Source organism: Monodelphis domestica, chromosome 4 (genome assembly GCF_027887165.1).
Source record: "Monodelphis domestica isolate mMonDom1 chromosome 4, mMonDom1.pri, whole genome shotgun sequence".
Classification (NCBI taxonomy): Eukaryota; Metazoa; Chordata; class Mammalia; order Didelphimorphia; family Didelphidae; genus Monodelphis; species Monodelphis domestica.
In genome coordinates, this window is record NC_077230.1 from 384,515,638 (window position 1) to 384,540,075 (window position 24,438).

Here is a 24,438-nt window from a genome sequence, read left to right on the forward strand (position 1 = left end):
TTATTATAAACAGTGAGGAAAATGATTTGATAAAAATTATGAAAAAATACCTTGACAGTGTCCTTTTAACCATTGCAGCAGAGAGAGAAATAAACTGTAAATAACAGCCCAACAGCCACGTCAAGTTTAGTTTTGTACATCAGCAATAAAATTAACAAGTTTAAAAAACACACAGCATGACAGAAGCAGTCTGTTAGCCGCAAAAGCTGTGACAACCACTAGGGAAATAAGGCACATTATACAAATACTTAAAAAAAAAAAAGGAAGTGGGGAGGAGAAGTCAAGGCAAAGAAATGGCCAAAAAGGCAAAGTCTTAAAAGGAAGGAAGGGTTAGGGTGGGTGGCAGAAAGCACTTAAGAGTAAGAACAATGCAGGACTATATAAAACAGTAAAGATTAAAACAAAAAGAAAAAGCAGATGACAGACCAAAAGATTGCTGTCCCATTGGAATAAACACCAAAGATGACATTTCTGCATCTCTAGTATAATAATGAAAACACCTGGCTCATAAAAAGCCTTGAGAGAATGGACAAACAACATCATTCATGAAATCAGGACCCACCAATCTCTGTCATGTTCAGTAACCTAAAGGAATATTAAAAGGGAAACGGACACTGGAAAAGTATCTAAAAGATGCTTCATGTGCTAAAATAAATCTTAAAGAAAAACTTCAAGATAATAAATTGGTTCTGTTGAGAACACAATTGTGGGGGGGAAAAAAGCCAAACAGATCTTTGACCTCTTGTTTTCTCCTGGGATATGTAGATTACTATTCCTCCCATTTTTGAATCAATTTCTAAGGTAGGAGAACATGTATTTAGGGATCTTACAGAGTCAACAATGAAAAGAACTCCACAGAGATTATTGAGCCAAAGCTAAATGAATTAATTGAATTAATTAATGTATCTCCCCTGAGGTTCTTTCCAGTTCTAGATCTATCATCCTTATGTAGTCAATACAGATTTTAGTTTATTCCCTTTTCCTCATTAACTTGTGAGAACTCACATCATTTCCATCATTTCTTTTTAAATTCTTGCTTTCTGTCTTAGTAACAACTCTAAGACAGAAGGGGGCTAGGCAAACAAGGTTAAGTGACTTTCTAGGATCACACAGCTAGGATGTAAACACAGATGTGAACTCAGGTCATCCTGACTTGAGGCCTGGTCCCCTATCCACTGTACCATCTTGCTGCCTCTCCATCATTTCTATCAGAAGAAAAGAATGGAATGAAATATTCATTGCAGCAAATAGGCAATTTTGAAAAACAGCAGTGTTTGATACATAGTGAAGTTTTTTTTAAATAAATGCTTAATTAAAACGAAAACCACAGTAGCTTAATTTTTAAATACAATTTTTGATTCTCAGACTATTATATTGAGAAAGGTATTAATCACAATATAAACAACCCTTACAGATTCTTAACCTAAGGAATATTTCAAAAGTTATAAAAAAGACCACTGGCACTAGTTTTAGAAAACTTGGCTCATATCCCAGCTACTTTTCTTAGCTAGAGGCTAACGGTTCTTGTACAGCTTCAGTTTCCCTATTTCTCAAATGGAAATTATAATATTTGTAGTTCTTATCATGATTATGAGGATCAAATAAGATGTCTAACAAAGCAACCTGACTCCCCCCCCCCCCCCCAGGGGGGAAAAAAGCTAACTTTTGAGGAAAAACCAAAAATCCTCCCTTGTCATCAAACTACTCGATTTTTAAGTCAAAAGACTACTGTTAGCCTTAAATTTTATTAAGACGCCCTAGTAAGCCATGGTAGTGGGCTTTTTTGTCTTGTTTTGTTTTGCAAAGGGATCAGCAAGTACTTGTTCAGGGCACTAGGAAAATGTGAGGAACTAACAGCACACAACTATTTCAATACTCAAAAGACTCTGGCTATGTTGTTTAGATAATGTGATCACATTTGGTGGAGTTCTACACACTTAAGAGAAACATTTGGGGGGTTGGGGGAAGAACCAAGATGGCAGCTTAAGAGCAGTAAAAGCTGAAACTGCTAACAATCCTTCCAAACCAATCTTTAAGAAAGTGCCTCAACACTTCCCAGCTGTGTGACCCTGGGCAAGTCACTTGACCCCCATTGCCTAGCCCTTACCACTCTTCTGCCTTGGAGCCAATACACAGTATTGACTCCAAGACAGAAGGTAAGGGTTTGGAAAAAAAAAAGAAAGTGCCTCAAAATGTCAAGAGTCAAAAACCAACAGCAAGACAGAGTGAGGCTCTCCTGCTGAATATAACTTGAAAGGTAGGCAGAGAGACTTTCACAGGATAAGGGGCAACCAGAAGCAAAACTGCACAGATGAGTGCTGGCCAACCACAGTCCCTCTTCCCCCCCCCCCACCTACTGCACCAGGTTCCAAGCCTGGGCATAGGCCAACTTTGGGATTCCAGGACCCTGGTTTACACCAACAACAGAACACCCCACACCTCAGAACCACCCCTTGAAGACCCAGGTCCTGGCCCCACCTCATAGTGAGGCCTGGAAGTCCACAACTCTTGGCCCTTTCCCAAGTGCAAAACTCACAGGAAGCCATCAACAGAGGTGACAGAACCAGTTCAAAGGCAGGGAAAATGAGCAAACAGCAAAAGAAATACCTAACCCTATAAAATTTCTATGGAGACAAAGAGTGAAGCACAGAGTCAATAGGGGAAGGTGAGATCTAAGCAATCACATGCAAAACTTCAAAGAAAAATAGAAATTGGTTTCAAGCACTAGAAGATTTTGAGAAAAACATTATGGGAAGAAATAACCTTAACCTGGCAACTAATCATCTTAGGGAAGGATTGGGTCACAGGGACATGACTTTGAATGAGTTCTATGATGACATGCCCACTGGACCAGTTATCATATATCCTCATGAATTTCTATGAACTCATACATTCTTCTCCACAACTGTCTCTTCTGAAAGTATATAATGGTGCTAGGGAGCCAAATGATTATCTCTACAGGTGAAGACTATAATAAACAAAACTGAGATTTGGAGTGTTACAAAATGGATACATCCAAGAGAAATTTTTAAGGATAACACATTTTAAAAAACTGTAAAACAGCATGAAGGCCATGATGTAATAAACTAGGCAATAAAAAGGCAACACTGCTTTCCTCTCTTTCTTTAGTAAGAACAGAACCCCTAAAAAGGGTATAACTTCAATTCCTGAATATGAACTCCTTAAATGAAGGTTTAGGTTTTCTACTAGGAATGTAACATATGCCTCATATTGAATACTTTCTAAATTGGACATACTCAGCCACCTAGATGGTCCCAAAGGAAAGTGAACATTATCTCTGAGGTAGAGAATAAGGAAGACAATTTACAAAATGAAAAGAGCATTGACTTTAAATTGGAGGAGCTGGAGTTTTTAAAGCTGGCTCTGTTATTAATTGCTATGTTACTATAGGGAAAGTCACTTCTCTCTGGGTTTCACTTTACTTAACTCATGTTGGTTGGAACAGATGGCCCTCTAGAGCCTCAAGTCTAAATTTGTAGTGTGATATTTAAGTCAGGTTAAATCATTATTCAGGGCTAATTTTTCCTTTCCTAAGAAACACTTGATAAGCTTCAACTATGTAAAAGAGATTGGTTTCCTTAATGTATCAATTGAAGAGCTTAAAATAAAAAAGAACCACTGCACTAGAGGATTTTCTATTGCCCACAGTGACATCTTTTTTGTAACAATCAGTCCAAATAGGTTCAACTGTAAAAAGGTTGTATTTGTGACAGCTGTAAGTAAAGAATACAAAGGTTCTATAAGGTAGGATTGAATGAAGGTCAACTGAAGAAAAAATCTAGATGTCAAAAGCATTTGTGAGACTGTATCACCTAATTAATAAATTGGGCTCAAATGAGAATGAGTGGGCCTCAAGTGTGGGCTGTGGACTGATTTTCCCTTTCAAAGAAATAAGAAATTTAGAATTTTTTCTTCGATCTCAAACAACTCCTAGCTCCTTCACTGATGACTGAAGGCTATTTTGAATTAAAAAGTATTTTGTTTTCCAACTTTGTCCTTGTCTGGTTTCTCATTATAATACTACAGCAGGTCACGCTGCAAGTAGGTAGCTGAAATTCAGGTTAAGGTTACATAGAAGAAAGGGATAGCTAGGTGGCATAGCAGATTGAGCACCAGGCCTGAAGTCTGAAGACTCATTTTTGGGAGTTCAAATTTAGCTTTAGATATAACCCTGGGCAAGCCACTTTACTCTGCTTCAGTTTCCTCATCTCTAAAACAAGCTGGAGAAGAAAATGGTAAACCACTTCAGGATACTCCCCAAAAAAACCCATGGGGGGGAGTTGGCTAGTTGGTTGGGTGTCATGAAGAACTGAACATACCTAAAAAATGATTAAACAACAACAAAAGAAGAAAGTAGTATATCTGACTCATTGGACTAGAAGAATTTTCCTTATAGAAAATTCCCATTTCTGTATAAGGATCAAGCTGGAAACACTTAGGTCATAATCTCCACATGGCAATTTAATACCATTCTGGACTGCTCCATCATGCCTTCCTTCCCCAGCAAACTCATTGCTGGGAAATCTCATTATGTTGCAAGATTGTATCTGCTAGATTCTCACATTTCATCAGGACCCCCAATTGGACTGTCTGACTAGAGGGCATAGCCATGAACTCTAGGGCCTTTATTTATGGCAGGAATAAAGCCGTTTTCTCCCCATTTCTCACCAGTTATTATGCTTTTGGATTTCTCAGTGATGGTCCTATACTGAATACCACCACCACCCTACCTCACCCCACAGTGCATTTTATATTCCCTTTATGTACTGCCTTCCCCCATTAAAGCTCCCTGAAGGCAGGGATGGTCTTCATTGTTATTTGTATCCCCAAAACTTAGCATAATGCCTGGCACATATAGGAACTTAATAAATGTTTATTGATTGACTGACTACTAGGCCCTGAAGATATAACTAAAACATCTATAAAAGTGTCTGCCCTTAAAAAGATCATAGACCATCAGTGACTGGGGAGAGGACAGTGATAGTGAAAATAAAATGTTCAGATATATACAAAATAAATTTGAATTCAATTGCAGGAGGTCTTTAAAATCATCAAAGAAAAAAACCCAATAGAGCAAGAGTCAGGAAACTCAGGTTTGAATATCAATTGTTACTACTTGAATGGTCTGAGAAAGCCACAGAATTTCTGTGAGCTTCTATTTTCTCATCTGTTGAATGAGGAAATTGGACTAGACAGCCTCTAAGAGTCCTTTTGATTTTAAGTCTAGCACACTCTGATAACCATGTCATTAGAGAATTAGGAAAGAGATGGTCTCTGAGTTGAGCCTTGAAGGGAACTAGGGCTCCCAAAGGGTAATGAAGAAGGGAGAGCCCATTCAAAGACAAAGTCCCTTAGTTTGGCTAGTGAGAAGGAATTATGTATAATAAGCCTAGGAAGGCAAACTGGAACCACACTCGGAAGAGTGTTAAATGCTGAGAGGCACTGGGGAACCATTAAAATCCCCTACTGAATAGGGGAATGGAATGACCTGATTAGATAAGTGCTTTACAAATAACCATTTTGCAGCTGAGTGGAAGATGGATTGGAGAGGGGAAAGGCTAAAGGCAGATAAATCAATGAGGATGCTATAACAACAACCCAGCATCCAAGAAGTGTTAAAAGGCTGAATTACAGTGGTTTTGGTGTGAATGCAGAGAAAGTGGATAGAAGAGATGTTGAGGAGCTCAGTGACTGGCTATAGTAGGTCAGAATGAAAAGATGAACAAGATCAAAGACCGAACCTGAGTGATTAGAAGAATGGTGGTGCTCTTAAGAGGGGGTGGGGGTTAGGAAGGATTGGTTTAAGAAGATAAAATAGTGGAGTCTGGTTGAGATATATAGATTCTGAGGTGCCTATGGCACACTGATGAAAGATGGAGAACTAGAGCTCAGGGACAGATGATTTTGTTGTGGGTCATTTAAACAGAGGTGATAGTCAAACATGGGAACTAATGAGATCATAAGAGATTAAATGTAGTGAGAAAGAAGAGGGTCTAAGATGGTTCCCTGAGATACAGCTATTATTGAGACCAATTATCCTATACAAGAAACTGAGATGAGACAGGTAGGAAGAGAACCAAGAAAGAGTTATGTCATTAAGACTTGGGGTAGGGGGGAGATGGTGTTTAGGAAGAAGGGGTAACTGAATCAAGCACTAGATTTAGCTGAGAGACAATTGGCAAGCTGGGAGAGAGGGGTTTCTGGCAAGTGAGAGTGGGAGAAGCAAGATGACAAGGGGTTGAGTAGTGATGGGAAAGTGAATATTTTAAAGAAATAAATCTTTAAAGTCTCACACTAGTTAGAAACTGTTCTAAAAAAGATCTGGAGACTTTAGTGGCCTGTAAGATCAAGGAGTTAATAGTATGATGCTACAACCCAAAATGGGTAATACAATCTTGGACTATAAAAAGAGATATAGCTTCAAAGAAGAGAGAGCTCAGAGCCCTTGGTAGGCCTCAATCTAGAGTACTATATTCCCTTCTGGGCCACATCATTTAAAGGACATTGATAAGCTAGAGAGTGTGCAGAGAAAGGCAATCAAGACAATGACCAGTCATGAATCCACATTATATGGGAAGTGGTAGAAGGAACTCTAGATTTAGCCCAAAGAAGAATATGAGAGAATCTCCCATCTCTAGGTCTGGCTATCAATCTACTAAGCCACCATGCTGCCCCTAAGCTAGCTTTTTAAGCACTAGACAAATCTGGGCACATTTAAGGGTAGTTAGTAGAGAAGGATCCAGGAGATACAGAAAAGTTAAAAATTTGCTTTCATCAAAGAAAGGCAGAACATTTCCTTAGAGTGAAAAGATTCATTCGTCTTAAAGACTAATTCATGCTGCCAACTGAAATAACTAAATATATCTGTACTTTTGTGGGATTTTACTACACCTACTTTTAAAAATTAGAAGTGGAATTCACTGAACTCAAATCAAAAAAATATATGTACACACACACATACCTTTCATTCCTCTCCCCTAAGTAAATGTCAATCAATATTGCAAACTTTATCTCAGTTAGAACCCAAGAACAATACTAATTGTCATTCATGTAATCTTGACAAATCAATTCCCCTTCCTACAGGTCAGATTCTTCCTCTGTAAAATTCTGGGTTTGGGTTAGGTGGTTTTTGAGTCTTTCCAGTTCTAAGTTTTCATGGGAGATGGAGAGAATCTGTAGAAGAGCAACTGAAGGACGAATCAGAAACCAAGATGGAGGAGAATGGTCCCAGGTTGATTCTGGGGGCCCTAACCTAACTTTACCTTACCCCATAAGTTTACAAAAGGGTTTATACAGTTTGAAGTGTATAAAATAGATCTTAGTTTTCCATTAACTCATTAACAAACTATACCTCCCTATCCCCAAGCTGCAACTGAGAGAACATTCTCCTCAATGCATTTCCCACAGACTCTACACTCTTTTGAGGTGGCTCAGTGGACTGAGAGCCAGGCCTAAAGATGGGAGGTCCTACATTCAAATCTGGCCTCAGATACCTCCTTGCTGTGTGACCCTGGGCAAGTCACTTAACCCCCACTGCCAAGCCCTTACCGCTCTTCTGCCTTGGAACCAATACACAGTATAGATTCCAAGACAGAAGGTAAGGTTAAAAAAAAAAAGCTGAACTTGATAGAAAACAAAGCCCAAGCCATACACAACAGTGATTCACATGGAACTTGTTAACTGAATCACTAAGGGGCTACTTAACTTGTCCATAGTCACTCAGCAATGTGTGAAAGGCAAAACTTCAATTTGGATAGGGAGGTCAGCTGCCCCTCATGCTATTGTGACTTCTGTATGAGAGTTTACATTCTAATTTGTATGCTATTGATCTGTGTGCATATCCCACCATCCCCATCTTGTTGCAAGAGTGCTGAAGAGGGCACTACTTGGGGTCAAAAGTCTGAGAACTTACTTGTATGGACACTAATTATATAACAATAAAGCCCTGTCACCTGACTTCAGGGATAATGACTTCTATTCCTTGTTAGGATTATGATGAGGAAAGTGCTTTGTAAAATAAATGTGAGCTATTACTATTATTACCAAGTTAGTGGTAGTCTCTCGGTGACCAAGAATGACAAAGTAATAAACTCCAAGAGGAGGTACAGGACACATCTTCCTTATATCTCTCTCAGCATCTAGCATAGATTATTGTACAGAGGTATTTCCTGTTTCTTGAAAGAATTAATTAATGCTGTCTTTTAAATGCCAAATAATCCAAATTTAAATGCTTGTTGTTATGCCTTTGTCTCTGAGATACAAATATAAAATAAAAGAAATTGAAAAGTCAAAAGGAGATAAAATAATCTTGGAATACACACAGAAACTAATGTAAAGATTTGTTTAAACTATTTTCTGAACCAGGTTGCCAAAAACAGAAATACAAATTTTTGGTTTAAAAGACAAATAATTTCCCCACTAAAACTGGATTCTACTTTTGTCTAGATCTTATTTATTTATTTATTTTAGGGACCCTTACCTTCCATCTTGGAGTCAATACTGTGTATTGGCTCCAAGGCAGAAGAGTGGTAAGGGCTAGGCAATGGGGGTCAAGTGACTTGCCCAGGGTCACACAGCTGGGAAGGGTCTGAGGCCAAATTTGAACCTAGGACCTCTCATCTCTAGGCCTGGATCTCAATTCACTGAGCCACCCAGCTGCCCCTGTCTAGATCTTATTATAAGTGCTTCAGAGTTTCTTTTACTGATTTGTAAGGGAGGGGGAAGACTGTTTTCAGGAAATCTGGTTTGGTTTTTCATTTTCCTCTTCCAAAAGATGTAGTACAGCCTTTCACCCCAAGCTCTTCCTTTCTCAATCCAGTGGACCCCTCCACGTCTAGGCTTAGCTCAAGTACCACAAAACCTGCCCTGCTCCCCTCACTTGACAGCTTCATTCGGCCACTCTGAAATCACTCAGTCTACACATATTTTATATTGCTTTGCCTGTATACTAGTTGTCCTCTTGCACAGAATTTAAGTACCCTGAGGACTGGGCCTGTTTTATTTTTTGTCTTTGTATCCTCAGTGCCTGGCACATAGCAGGCACTTACTAGATTTTTGTAAAAGACTCAATATTTTTCCAAAACCATCAGTTAGAATGAGTCATATCTGTGGTCTAGAATTAGCAAGTTATTGAAATAAATACAAGGCTGTAAGATACTCTCCTTCCCAGCCAAGAAAAAATTATATATTGTTTTTCAGTCTTTCACACTAGAGTCAAAAGCCCCTGGGGTTCAAATTCCCAGCACAGTCACTAAGTCATATAAACAAGTTTTCTCATTGGGTCTCAATTTCCTCACTTGTAAAACAGGAAGAATATATTCCCTGTACTACCTACCTCAAAGGACAGCATTTACAGCTTTTATACCTAGGCCTTTCTATAAGGCTGGGGAAGACTCCTGGTAAGCTTGTTTTGAACTGAATGACTTTTATTCTCTAAGGTTCAAGAGTCTTGTTGCATTTAGAATTGCAACTAAGTTGTGTCTGAAGGCAAAACCAATCTTCCTACCTCTATGTTACAGACATTGCAGGTGTGCTCATATTCACAAGCAGTATAGATTCCCCACATGACAGGAGTTTCATTAACTCTTGCTCAATTTAAACTACAGCACTGAGAAGTTACACAATGATAACAATTAATTTCCTGACTCATATGTAAATTAGCACTGATCAACTGGCCCAGGAATTCCTAAAGGAAATTGAGCTTGATCTAAAAGGAAAATCTGATGGAAGCAATGTAAAATATAGCTTTTGTCATTTATTTTTTAGACAACTAGTACACGTTTACAATAGACAAATAAATGCTACTGCTAAAAACAAAGCTTTAATAAGCAGTGGGATTGAGATAGGTATATGTTGCTTTGTAAACCTACCTACATGCCTGAGTAGGCTCTAATCTCACTAAAAATTGCTATTATAAACCCCAAACTATAGCCATAAGAAACACCCAGAGGCTGAGTACACCGAGAGACCCAAAGTAGGAAAGAAGTAGCAAAGCATGTGACTCCCTAGATTGGGGTGGGGGTATGGGGAGGTGTTATAGATATACAACGATGTCAAGTACCCAATTCAGTATAGTAAGTCATAAATATGTGCATATATGTCTACAAGTATAATACAAAATAGACCCAAATGTATTTCTATTATGATACACTGAATAAGAATTTTATTCCACATCCCAGAAATTCAGGAAGGCAGAACATCTCTTCCTTATATTTCTTTTTTCTTTTTTTGAGAAATAAAGTTCCACCACCACTAATATTTCCTTGGAATAATTTCCAATGGAATGAAAGTCATTCTGAAAAGTTCTCTTTGTTCTTGACTTACAGCTTGTCCATTGGCTTCATAAAGTGGGCATTTTTGCTTGATCTTGGCCAGTTCCATATTTACTTGTTTGCTGACCACAGCCATTGGATTCCCTCCTGGAAAAGAACTTCACCAATTAAGTTTGGCATTTCCATGAAGAGAACAGTAAAAGAGATACCTCATCCATAACTACATCAGACCTGATTACAATTAGATATAGGGTCTGGCAACAAACAAAAGCATCTAATAAGAACAAAAGATCAACTACAAGTGTCCAGAGCACAAAACAGTAAAATGCAAATACAAGCTGAAACCACAGGTTAAAGTTAATAATATGAAATCTAATAGATTTAATAAATGTCAAATGTTTTGCACTCAAAATAAAAAAAAATATATCTTGATATGGTCTAGTAAGTATGGCTAAGTGAAGAACTTGCTCACAAGTTTGACCTGAGCCAAAAAGCATGACAGAGGAGACTAAAAAATTAGTGCAATGTTGGACTGCATTATTAGCAGTCTGTTTGGACCACATTATTAGCAATCTGGTGTCCCCAGCAAGTGAGGTAATAATCCTAACTTACTGATAAAACCCTGGTGGCTGAGGGACTGAATTCAGCCCTGTACTAAAAGAGAGACACTGTCAAATTTGAGAAAGCTTGTAGAGGAGGGAGAACAGGATGAGGCCTATAAATTATATACGATAAGCTGAAGGAACTGGAGGTGTTTTTCCTAAATAAAAGACTAAAGAAAGAACACCATAACTGCCATCAAATATCTGAACATTTAATATGTACAAAATGTATTAGGTTTGTTATAGTTCTGGGTAGCAAAATTTGGGTCAGTGTGCTCAAATTTTAGGAAAGGAGATTTTTATCCAGCCATAAGGAGAAACCTTTCCATATTATTCTGAGGTATCAAAAGATGGGAGTGTAGTAATGAGTTCCTACTGTTAGATATGCTCAAGCAGAAGCTAACCTCCTGCTGCCAAGAAACATTATAGAACAGGGTTTCTTTGCTTTTGGTGGGCCATGGTATTCTTTATCTGATGAAGCCTACAGGTCACTTCTCAGAATTATTATTTTTAAATGCATAAAATATATTGGGATACAAAGGAAACCAATTGTATTGAAAATAATTATAAAAATATTTTAAAAAACAAGTTCAATGGTCTTAGGTAAAGAACTCCTATTGTAGGGGAAAATTCCAGAACAAATTAAAGGTTGGATCAGATAAACCAAGTTCCTTCTAGCTTTTAATGCTCTAATTTAGGATGGCAAAAACAAATTTCAGAATTTTCAGAAGACTCCTTTATATTTTCATGCTGATATGAACACGAGAAACATGTTTAGATACGCTTTATTCTGATAAATGCTTGAAATACAAATGGGCAAAAATGAAGCCTTGTTTCATCAGTAAGCTCTCTTTATGCATTTATAAGCATTTTCTCTATAAGTCAGTATATGGTAATTAATTGTACATGGATGATTTAGTGTACTGTCTCAGACAAGCCAAGTATTATCACACCATCTCTGACAAACCTTATTATATAGAATGCAATTTAAAAAGACTCACCAAGACCTGTTACCACCATGGCGCCGAGGTCAGCTACATAATTTCCTTTGCGAAAGGTAGCTACTCTTCCACCCACACGATCCTGATTTTCAAGAATTAAATTACAAAATAAGCAATGCAAATTTATACCCATGATCTATCCCCATTTCCCCATCGTGCCAGCTCCTCATCCTCTATAATCTAATAGAAGTAAAGCTAGTTATCTTTATGAAGAGAGGTAAAAGGCACTACAGGAAAGGAAATGAATAAGTGAAATTAAGTTAGACCTTAGTTTTCATTTAGTTTGCTTCAAGGTTATAACATAAAAAGCAGCCTTTGTAGGGAATTTTAGAAATCTCTTGCTCTAGACTTTGAGACCAAGAGAAAACTTCTAGGTTGTCAAGGTTATCTAGTCACAAAGTATTGCCTTTCCAAATATAATTTAATAACTTAAACTATGTTAGTATGATTTATATACATTTAAGATTATTTCCTACCTACATTCACGCATGGCTCAAGCTAACTCCAACTCACCACTTGCCCATTACATCTAGTTGTGCTGAATTTCAGCCCCAAATTCTGAAAAAAACAACTTGGAGTGCCCTCTGCCAAATGGTCCCTAGTATGTGCAGAGTTTAAGGGTAGGGTGGAGAGTGGTCAAACTGCAGAGCACCATGAAGGTTCACGTTTCTATAATGTTTTTCTCACAATAAGTAATAAGAGCAACAAAAAGAACATATATATAGCACTCTTTTAAGGCTTGCAAAGCACTTCACATGTATACTCTTTTGAGCCCTAACCCTGTGAGGTAAATGCTACTATTATCTCCAGTAAGAGGCTGCTAGTAACACCACAGTGCCCACAAAGCCTGGAGTCAAGAAGACCTGAGCTCAAATCTAGCCTCATACACTGGGCAAGTCACATCACTACACTTCCATATGACTCAGGTCTCCTCATCTGTAAAATGGGGATTATAAGAGCACTTACGTCCCAGAGCTATGAGGACCAAATGAAGTATTTGTAAAAAGCACTTAGCACAGTGTTTGACACATAGTAGGGCTTATGTTAATACTTACTTATTCACTTTTGGTAAAGAGCAAGAAAGGGAAAAACAGAAGTGATTTTGTCATTGGATTTTACTATAGACCACCTGAACAGAAAGATTACAGAGCCAGCGAGTTGGTCCCTTCCCTATCCTGCCTGCGTGAGGCATGGGGATGGAGAAGAAAGGAGTATAAAAAGCTGAGCATCTAGTTAACATGATCATGGAAATATGTATTGCAAGATAGCATGTGTACAAACTGTATCTTATTATTTGCTATCTCAGGGAGGTAGGAGAGGTGGCCAGAAAACAAAATGGATTGCATAATGCCAGAAAACAATTATTAAAATGATACTGACATAAAATATGGAAAAAATATTAAAAAACAAAAAAACAAAAAGGAGAAGAAAAAGAAGAATCCAGGTAACATCTGAGCTGGGACTCTGGTTAGGGACAAAGAGAAGAGTATTTCTGGGACATACACCTGGGCCTGAACTATTAAACATTTTTAGCAAACACGAATGAAGGCAAATAGCATGGGGGCAGCTAGATGCATTGAACATCAGGCCTAGAGATGAGAGATCCTGGGTTCAAAAATGGCCTTAGACACTTTGTAGCTTACCTGACCCTGGGCTGCCTCCAACATAGTCATATGGTCTCCCTCCTGATTCTACAACCCCACTAATTACTGTCCTCTATCACTTCTCCCATTCTTAGCTAAATTCCTGGAGAATACCATTTAGGAAGTACCTCCATTTGTCTCTTAAGTTTTCAGTGACCAAATCTAATGGTCTTCTCTTAGTCCTCACCATTCTGGACCTCTATGGAACCTTTGATACTGTTCATCACTTTCTCCTCTGATTTTTTCTCAGTCTTCTTCTAGATCTAAAGCTATCCCTACTAAGTGTAGGACCCCCCACGGCTATGTCCTGAGTTTTCTTTTTTTTTTCCTTGCTAGGCCATCTCCCTTGGGATTGTCATTAGGTCTTGTGGGTTCAATTATTAACTCTATGCAGATGAATGCCAGGTCTATATATCTTGCTAAAGCAATGATGGGCAAACCTTTTAGAGATCATGTACCTCCCCCCCCCACCCCGTTTCCCCAAGACTGCATGTAGTGCCCCCTCCCCTTACCCTAGACAGGGGAGAGAGTAAGGGCAGAGGGGCAGGGAGGCGCAGTGGAGAGGGGGAAGGGAGCAGCTCCACCAGAGTCCCTCTACCTTTCTAGTAACTAACTCTGCCATAGGTTTGCCATCATGGTGCTAAAGTGTCTCCTTATGCTCTAGTCCCATATCATCACCTGCCTTTTAGATACTAACCGAGTGTCCCAGAGGCATCTCCTATATAGTATGTAATCCTTAATTCCTCAATCATTCACCTCACATAGTCAATCTTTTGTTAAATCTTGTTTCTACTTTTGCAATATCTCAGGGGAACCTTGAGAGCCCTAAGAGCAGCCAAAACATGAACACAAACTGGCTGAAATCAGAATCTAAAGCTGAAAGCTATCAAAAACAACTACAGAATAGTCTCTATCTTAATCTGCATTTTAGGCCAAATGTCTGAAAAATAATATACTTAAACGGTCTATTAAAAGGCACATATGATACATACTACATACTCACTATTTAAACAAAGAATGATAAGTCTGGGACAATATTTACTTGGTATGGTTCCCAACTGGTCCTTGCTTCTGGTTATGTCCCAAACTAGAATTCTTACCCGGGCTTCCAGAAGGGTAACATCCATTCCAAAACTCTGTAACTGTCGAGCCGCTGCCAAGCCTGAAACTCCTGAACCAATAATGATGACTTTTCCTGTTTTTTTAGCTAAAAATAAAAGGTTAAAAAAATTAGAACAGAGGTTATTTAGGTTTTTAAAAAATCGCAGTCTTGAAAGTTCCTTTTGCTACAACCTATGAGAACTTAACAAGCAACAGAGGCATATAAAGAGAATCAGATTTATAGTCAGAAGACCTGCATTCAAATACTAGCTCTGTCACTTGCTATTTATGTGATTTTTGGTTAAGTCCTAGATCCTTTAGGAAGGGTGGGGGTGGGGGTTCAGCTTCTTTATAAACTAGAGGGTATTGGATTAGATGACTTTTAAAGTTCTTTCTAGCCCTAAAACTTATTTATTGTTCAAACAACTATTTTCAAAACAGATAATGAATACTTTAAATATAACAATGAAAAGCAAAGTTGTAGAGTCTGGGACTTATAAACACACAAAATCTTTAATCTCAGTGTCAGGCACTCATAACTAGTTCATATTAACTGAATACTGACTTTGCAGATTTTTTTCAGTTCTTCTCATCTGGCAAAAAAAGCATTCACAAGCTTTTTCAAAGTTTAATTGGTTGTCACTGTAACATTATTCTTGTAAGAGCCTAACAAGAAACAGTGTGTGAGCCAAAGTATCTCAGAGAATGAAGAGAGGGAGATAAGTTTTGTAGTAAAACAATTTAGATTTAATGTATTTGGCTAAATTACTTTGCCCTCTGAGTAAACCCTTTAAAGTTATTGCTTCAAATATAAAATAATTTACAACTATACTCATTTTAGAACAAATTTTATTAATATTCTGTCATAAAATCTTAGGACTGGAGCAGACGGTTAGGACTCTCCCTCAGATTTGGCAACTAAAGTCCAGGGAGGGACAGATGGTAGCAAAGCCAAATTAAGGCTAGAATTTCAGCTGCCTCAAGTGCTAAGGAGTTTTGTACTCTCTCACCTAGAAATGATCATTTTAAGCTTAAAGGGACATTAAAAGAGCTGTTGTATTCTTAAATATTACTTTATTTAACAAAAGAAGTGAAATATACAACTCTATCATCCAAGTCAATAGAAAAGCAGGATTAGCCACATGTGACATTTATCCTGCCATTCAGCTACATAAAACAGGAAAGGCTTCTGATTAAGTGCCCATGTATACATATTTCCATTGTTTTTTCAATCCAGAAGCATTTATGAAACATTATGTACTAGACCTTAGGGTAAGCAAAAAAATAAAACAAAAGGACACTTGATATTTTTGTTGGATTACTTATGGGAATGACGCATTAATCCTTTTAAAGGGTCAGATGCTTAAAAAAAACATAAAAATGATCTTGGGTACATTGATAAAAACTATTTAGGTGAGACATGAAAAACTCCATTAGGGATTGGGTCCAATATTAAGGGGAGAGGAAGAAAAGAAATCTTATCTTTGGGAAATGACAATGAAGTAAAAAGAAATGACATCAATAAAGCTTTTTTTAACTTTTTAGAAGAGATAATTTATGCTTTATGACTTTAGTATAGTAGTAGTCTCTCGGTAACCGAGGATGACGATTGTCTTTGTGCGTTTTCATCTATGATAGATGAGTGTGCACAAAGACACACTTGTGCATGAAGATTTAAGTGGAAAAAGTCGAGGCACAGAGACAGTCCCACTCTCTCGGCATTGGAAGCCTGGGTCCAGTGGCACGAAAAGTCGTTACACCTGGAGACTTCCTCAGCTGCATTGGATGGCCGTGTTGTCTTTTGTGCTCCAACACGCCCTAAGCACTCCACAGTGCTTTGCTGCGTCGCCCTCTCAGCCGCTGAACCTTCTTACTGGTTTCTTCCGTCTGTTCATGTGCTGGGTGAGCAAAGCCCTAGTTCACCAGGGGTCTACGACGACCCGATGGCTACCCTCACAAGGTTTAGCCGGCCTGTCGAAGCCGTTGCCCGAGGTGTGGTCGCTGCCACATGCTAGCAGCTACTGGGAGCCACAAGTGAGAGCTGGGTGTCAGGTGGGGGTCAGAGGCTGGAGAGCTGCCCTAAGAGGGCATGACAAGCCTAGTGTGTATACACATACATACGTACTATACAAAAAAACCTTTCCTCTATACATATCAAAAAAGATACTAAAAATTAATTTCTAAATATTATAATGAAATGCAAAATATCACAATGATTAACAAGAATTATTCACTTCCCTAGGGTTAGAACCACAGAAGAAAAATGTATTCTGAGTGCTGCTTCATATTATATTGTATATGGCTTTACTTTAAATTGTGTAAGAGAAACACAAATTTGTGGGAAAGTTATTTTTATTTCCAACATCTATCCTTAGATCCTTTACCCAAAAACATTTGCTGTAGCAAATAAAATAGAGAAGGGGGTGGAGGAGAGAAGCAGTGAACAGTTATTCCTAAAGAGTTAAAAAAAAGGTTTTTGGTTTGGTATTTTTTTTGGTCTTTTATTTTTCTATCAGTCACTCTAAATGTAAGATTTCTTCCTTCCCTTCCTGTTAGTACCAAAACCTTCCTTCTAAAGAAGTTTGTCTCACCTTGTTTAACAGTTTTATTGATATTAATGTACCTAAGATCCTTTTTATGTTCTTTGGCATCTGTTACTTTAAAAGGATGACATTATTTTCATAAATAATCCAACAATATATAGCAGTTGTCATTTTGTTTCCTTTTTTGACTATGGAATTCCTAGAGCCAAGCAAAGTATCTTGCACATAGTGTTTCAGAAATGTTTTGGGATTAATCTAAAATTTATTAAAAAAAAAAAAACACTTTCCCAACAATAATGCAAATAGAGACAAGTGGGAAAACAATTCCTCACAGCTATACAGTGACAATTTAAAAAGTATTTTGCAGATGAAGAAACTAAAGCTCAGGGAATTAAGAGGAGTCTTTCTCAAGGTTGCACAACTAATTGCAGAGAGCTGAGATGTAAACCCATCCCTGATCGCCAAGTGCACTATACAACTTAGATAGGAATTTCCACATGGTATTTTCTTTAATCTTAGTTTGTGTAACCATGAAATATCATGGCTTGGTTTTTACTGAGCAATTTCATGGACACTGAAGATGTATCAATCCTCAAAAAGTTTTCTAGCTTCTGGGCATCTGATAAGTATTGTAAAAATCTTACAAATCAGAAAGGGTCAGAAAAATAATTTGTTAGTTACAAAATCTAAAACGGGTGCTCCTTAGTTCGATTTCCACTTAAAATTTCTGAATTTAACATGATTTCTCTAAATTTAGGAAAAATATTATTATTGTGCTACATATTAAACTAGAAGTCTAGAGAGCAAGAATTTAAAATTCCTACAAAAGTAAAAAAGGCTCAAACATACAAAGACAATTTATGTGCTTTCAATTCAAAATGACCTGTGTGAATTAAATATTCCAAGTTTCCCTAATATTTCCCACAAAATGCAAAGATATATAAGAAAAAGGTTGCATACACAAATTATTTTGTTGTTGTAAAGCATGGATTAAAATATTAATATGAAAACAAAATTGTCTAAAGCGATAAATTCAATTTCATTGTAATTTGCTGGTTTTTTACCTGGTAGGGGCTTTATTCTCTTATAGATGCCAAAGTTGATAAGACCATGACGTTCTAAGTAACTGTGAACTCTGTGAACAAGAACAGTATCACCTAAAGAAGGAACAAGTCAAAAATGAATTTTATATTCCTTTCTTGATTCAAAAATCACAAAACCTCAGTTAGAAGACATCTAAGAAATGAGTCTAGTTCAACTTATATCTGAACAAGAATCCTCTCACCAATGTACCAACTTTTGTTTGATGACCTCTCATGAGGGGGACATTAAGGCCAATTATCCATTAGGAATGATTTGTGGAAAGTGGTGTAAAGTGTTGATCTAAGCCCAATTTTTGCTACACTGCTTTCCAGTTTTCCCAGTAGGTTGTTTTTAAAAATCAAATAGGGAATTCTTTTCCAAGTATTTTTATTTTCCAGTTTATCAAATACTGGGTTTCTGAATTCCATCGTTTTTGTTTCTCGTCTAGTTCGTTCCATGATCTTCCATGGCTCCATGGATCTCCCTATTAATTTTTCCTTTTATTTAATCTAAAGTTGCTCTTTTGTAACTTCTATCTGCTGGTTCAACTGAAACATAATTCCTCTTTCTCAGTACTTGAAGGCAGCCATCCTAAGTTATCTTATATCTTCTTTTCTTCAGGCTAAACATTCTCAGTTCTTTCAGCCAATCTTTATATAACATGAACCTATGAGGTTCATGAGGCCCTTCACATCCCAGCTTAACCTCCTCTGTATGTTGTGACTTAAATTTGTGCCCTTCCTAAAATGTGGTGTCTAGAGTTGAACACAATGTTCCCCATGTGGTCTAACATGGGCATAATATGATGAGACCTTGATACTATGGTCTTTTTAAAATGTATTTATTTAATTGATTAATTTAGAATTCTATGGTTACACGATTCATGTTCTTCCCCCCCCCCATAGCCAACATGCAGTTCCATGGGGTTTTACATGTATAATTAATCAAGACCTATTTCCATATTGTTAATATTTGCAATAGAGTGATCGTTTAGAGTCTACATCCCCAATCATATCCCCATCGAACCATGTGATCAAGCAGTTGTTTTTCTTCTGGGTTTCTACTCCCACAGTTCTTCCTCTGGATGTGGATAGCATCTTTCTCATAAGTCCCTCAGAATTGTTCTGAATCACTGCATTGCTGCTAGTAGAGAAGTCCATCACCTTCAATTGTACCACAGTGCGTCAGTCTCTGTGTACAATGTTCTCCTGATTCTGCTCCTTTCACTCTGTATCACTTCCTGGAGGTTGTTCCAGTTCACATGTAATTCCTCCAGTTCATTATTCCTTTGAGCACAACAGTATTCCATCACCAGCCTATTCCACAATTTGCTCAGCCATTACCCAATCAATGGACACCCCCTAATTTTCCAGTTTTTTGCCACCAGAGTGCAGCTCTAAATATTTTTGTACACGTATTTTCCTCCATTTTCTCTTTGGGGTACAAACCCAGCAGTGGTATGGCTGGATCAAAGGGCAGGTAGTCTTAAAGCCCTTTGTACATAGTTCCAGATTGCCTTTTAGAATGGTTGGATCAATTCACAACTCCATCATTATTATTAATGTCCCAATTTTGCCACATCCCCTCCAGCATTTATTACTTTCCTTTCCAGTCATATTAGTCAACCTGTTAGGTGTGAGGTGGTACCTCAAGAGATGTTTTGATTGCATTTCTCTAATTAGAAGAGATTTAGAACACTTTCTCATGTATTTATTGGTAGTTTTGATTTCTTTATCTGAAAATTGCCTATTCATGTCCCTTGCCCATTTATCAATTGGGGAATGGCTTGATTTTTTGTACAATGTATTTAGCTCTTTATAAATATGAATAGAATCATTCAAAGGCCATTTAAGGATGAAATAGCTATTTTCCTCTAGGATGTATTGGGAGGACCTGGGTTCAAAACCGACCTCAGATATTTCCATGTGTGACCCTGAACAAGTCACTTAACCTCCCACTCCAAGCCTCCTAACTCTCTCTCCACTATGCTACCTAGTTGTCCCTTAAAATAACAATTTCATAATTTCTCTATTTGCTTTATGGATAAAAATTAATGTCTGTCTTAATTGAAGCTGCTTCATCCTTTAAGACATTCTTAAATCCCAACTCTTTTAAAAAGACCATAGTATCATTTGTAGGATTCTACTTCATTAGGCCTCTCCCAAAATTTTCCAAAAAATTGTCTTTTCCTTTTATTTCCCATGCTATTTCATGAGGTGAAATTGCTAGTAAACCTTCCCCATTTCTCCTCTTCTGTATGGCATACACATTAGCTTATATTTCAAATAAGTGTTGCCCTTGGTTACTATTTCTGTTTTTCAAAATTGTTTTCCAGTCTGATGTATTTTCTAGGCTCTTTTATTTTCCTTGTTGTGGTAAGTAATTTACAGCATTTAAATTTTCTTAGGGCATGGAAATAGGCTGTGTCAATGTCTGTTCTTTGAGCTATTTCCATTTTTGGCATCACTGGCTTGTATAAATAGAACTTATATTGGAATTGCCTCAATTATCCATTGTATCTTCTTATTTTTCTTTTTTCCAGTTTGATACTGACATTAATCTTTGTTCTAATAAGTTGATGATCTGATTATACCCAAATAACTATATCATAAATGGCTCCCACATTGGTAGATATGATCAATTTCCTTCCCTCAGATTATTTGAAGATTGCTATGTCCTGGTCATCATTTCTTACGGCATATTACAACTGTATAATTTCGAGATTTTCTCTAGTTGTATCATTTTTGTTCTCATTAACAACCTGCAATGAGTGAAGGAAAAAGCCAGAATCACGTGAATATGCAGGACTGGGAATAGTACTAACCTTTTCATTTAGGCTGGAAGTCAAACCAGCCTATATATTGCTCACTAAATATGAACTGGACTCCCCTACCGATATTTATCCCATTCCTCCATCTAGAATACCACTACCTTACACTCTACACCACTGAAACGCTAGCATTTCAAGAACCAGCTCAAATGTCAGCTCTCCCATAAAGTCTTCACTATCACTCTGATCAGAAGTCCCTCTTCTGAACATCTATTGTATTTTATTTATACAACTTGTATTTTTTTTTATTTTGTATTATAGCTGTGTATATAGTTGTGTAGTCCCTTATTGAATTATAAATGCCTTGAGGTTAGAGGAAATATCTTGTACATCTTTGCATCATGTATGCAACCCTGGGCAAATTCAGATTTTATTTGCTGAATGAATCAACATATGTTATGAGAATATAGAATCTGACTTGTAGTTACAAAGAATGAACTTACAATCTTAAACTGAATGAATGTTTTAGTTATTTATCTTTATCAAAGCCAGAGATAAAAACCAACCTTTCAAGATTTCTTCAGGCATATAAATATGGTAATAAAGCTATTGTTTAAATGAATGTCCCATTAGAAAATAGAAATAATAGTCATTGGTTTGCATTATTTATAACATATAAAAATTGCTCAAGCAAAATAGCTATGGGAGTCAGGAAATATAAAATGCTGAATTCATCTTCAAAGGTTATTGGGTTCTTTGCTATATAGTACAAAGAAAGTAAATATAAAATAAAACACTCTAAAACAGGAGCATAAAAATGTAAACAATAGGGCAAAAATCAAAATGCATGGAATTTTTTGGATATTTTCAAAGTGAGAGTTTTAAGTCCAAGGAGAATCAAAAAAATTTTGTTTCTAAGAATGTCCTAGAGATGTCAGTTAAAGAGGTGGCATAACCTCTTCTCTATAATTGGAGCCCCTGATCCTATTAAGGAAATGAAAAATAAAAATAGAAAAAAAAAAGATCGTTCCCAGTCCATCTTGGTGTATAATTATTTCTAAAATAACAACTATTAATCTGCTACACAGTGATTCTCAAGTGGAAGCAATTACTTTCAATGGAACCCCAAACATAATGCAACAATAATACAGACTTTTGCAAATTAGCCTACTTACTGTTATAAGGTGCTTCCAACTGCTGCAGAGTTGCCTCAAACGTCAATTGAATTTTTGGATTGTCCAACCACAACTGCAACTGCATTTAAAATAATACAATTTATACTACAATTTAGTATGACATGGCAATACACATAGACCAAAAAAATACCCTTTAAATCTCTGTATCTTAATTTTGGGCCTTAGTTGTGGGAGCCCTTCTGTTACCTATGTAAGCAAACCAGGGCTATCATTGAAACAAAATGGCCTTTGTCCTTCTAATAAGTGTCCTATCAAGTAGAGATACTTTGGCAACAATACATCTAGAATTCCAAGGGATAATATGTGAAGTGGTTTCTCTGCCCTCTCTTAAAAATTGTATAGAGGTGGCTAAGGTCCAAAAGTATTCACCTCATATATTGCTCTACAAACTTTAAAATATCTAAAAACCAATATACTGAAGTATTAACAATATCTCACATTTCCACCACAACCATAACAACCCTAGAAAGTAAGTAGTATATTTACTATCCATATCTTACAGAAATGGAAATTGAAGGTCAGAAATAAAGTGACTTCCTCCAGGAACATTGGCTTTTCCCTATACCCTTCTGAAAGTTGTGAATTTAAGTTACTTAGGTGATTTAGGTCTGAGGAAACAGGTGAGGTAAAAGGCAGAATGAGCAACATGATTGAAGCAGTAACAGAGATGGAAATAAAGTGAATTTAAGCAATGGGCCAGAAGATTAGAGGCAGGATGGGCAAAGTTTTGGCCAAAGGCAAGGGGCTCAGAATGAGCACCTTGAATTGAGGCATTTGATGTACTGAATATAGTCTATATCATAAGCGACACTACAAATTCTGTTCCGTTGAACAGCTACAAAAAGGTCTGACACCAATTACAAAGAACTGCAGAGAAGATAGTAAAAATTTTGTTTTAAAAAGGTATTGCAGTGGGGGCAGCTGGGTAACTCAGTGGACCAAGAGCCAGGCCTAGAGATGGGAGGTCCTGGGTTCAAATTTGACCTTTTGGGACACTTCCTAGCTGTGTCACACTGGGCAAATCACTTAACCTCCATTTCCTAGCTCTTAACCACTCTTCTCAATACAGAGTATTGATCCTAAGGTGGAAGGTGAGGGTTTTTAAAAGGTGTTGCAAGTCTACAAAACAAATTTCAAAAAAAAAAAATCTGGAACCACTAGCCATAGAGATATTTAGATCTCATTACGGTTAAGTAATTCCATGATCACGTAGCTATTTAAAATGTCAAGAAATGACACCCAAACCTAAGTTATCTAGCCTCCTATTTCAACATTATTTAATATGCCAGATTTTTCTCTCTTAGGTTTTAGTTATGGTTAAGGTCCCAGGTCAATGGTGCTTATAGTATTTCAAGGGTATCTAACCTCTATTTATGACATTCTTTTGATAGGAAAACATATTGTGATTTCCAATTTAAAATACAAAGAACCTTTCCCCTGAAATATGTCAGCAGAAGTAGAGAATTCCGTTTCTTGTTGCTAGTGTGGAGAATTTGAGGAAGGAAGCAAGGATCCAGGAGTAAATCACATTCCAATCACTTTTTGTTCTGAATTAGGCCACAAAGGAGAATATGCTTTTATGTGGCATAGCCAAATAAGGGGGTACGGGTAATCTCTTGGCTGACAGAGGGCATTTAAGTGACTCCAAATTGGTATCCTGATATACTTACCAGAAAGATGGAGCTACAACATTAAAATGATTATTTTGCTTAACTTAACTAATATTTTATAAACTACCACAAAATGAGACCAAGTTATAATGGTTGTCTCTATAAAGGAGGGGAAAACAAGCCTATGAATTCTGAACCAAATTTTTAACATTATATCAAGTTCTTCTCTCCTTGGTGTTAGAGATACTGCCACCACACTGTAGTCTTGGATAGAATGTACCTGTAACAGTGGATTTTAGATATTGATATCAGCCATTAGAAACACTTTTCCAGAAGACTATAAGCAAGTCACTCTCTGGGCCTCAGTTTTCTCATCTATAAAATGGGAGGATTAAAATAGATATTCTTTAATAATATTGCTCCCAGGAGTAAATACTAGGATTCAAAGTCACTAAATGTGTGACTACACAAGACAATATGTTAGATTAATTTTAAAACAATTCCAAGTCAGGAAAAGTTCCAAATATTACTTCTTTTACCCTGGATCTGGCTAATAAAGGCATGAATGTGTGTGTGTGTGTGTGTGTGTGTGTGTGT

The 24,438-nt window shown here is 37.1% G+C and overlaps 1 protein-coding gene across 2 annotated transcripts in view; it reads right to left on the reverse strand.

The window, feature by feature from the left end:
• KDM1A (lysine demethylase 1A) overlaps positions 1–24,438 on the reverse strand; it is an 84,172-nt gene that overhangs the window by 25,859 nt on the left and 33,875 nt on the right. For both annotated transcript variants that reach the window (XM_007491203.3, XM_007491201.3), the window contains 5 exons: positions 22,211–22,289; positions 18,247–18,339; positions 14,639–14,745; positions 11,896–11,977; positions 10,345–10,439 (listed from right to left, as the gene is read on the reverse strand). In XM_007491203.3, the coding sequence (XP_007491265.1) occupies positions 10,345–10,439; positions 11,896–11,977; positions 14,639–14,745; positions 18,247–18,339; positions 22,211–22,289 (456 nt within the window). The remainder of the gene's footprint in view (positions 1–10,344; positions 10,440–11,895; positions 11,978–14,638; positions 14,746–18,246; positions 18,340–22,210; positions 22,290–24,438) is intronic.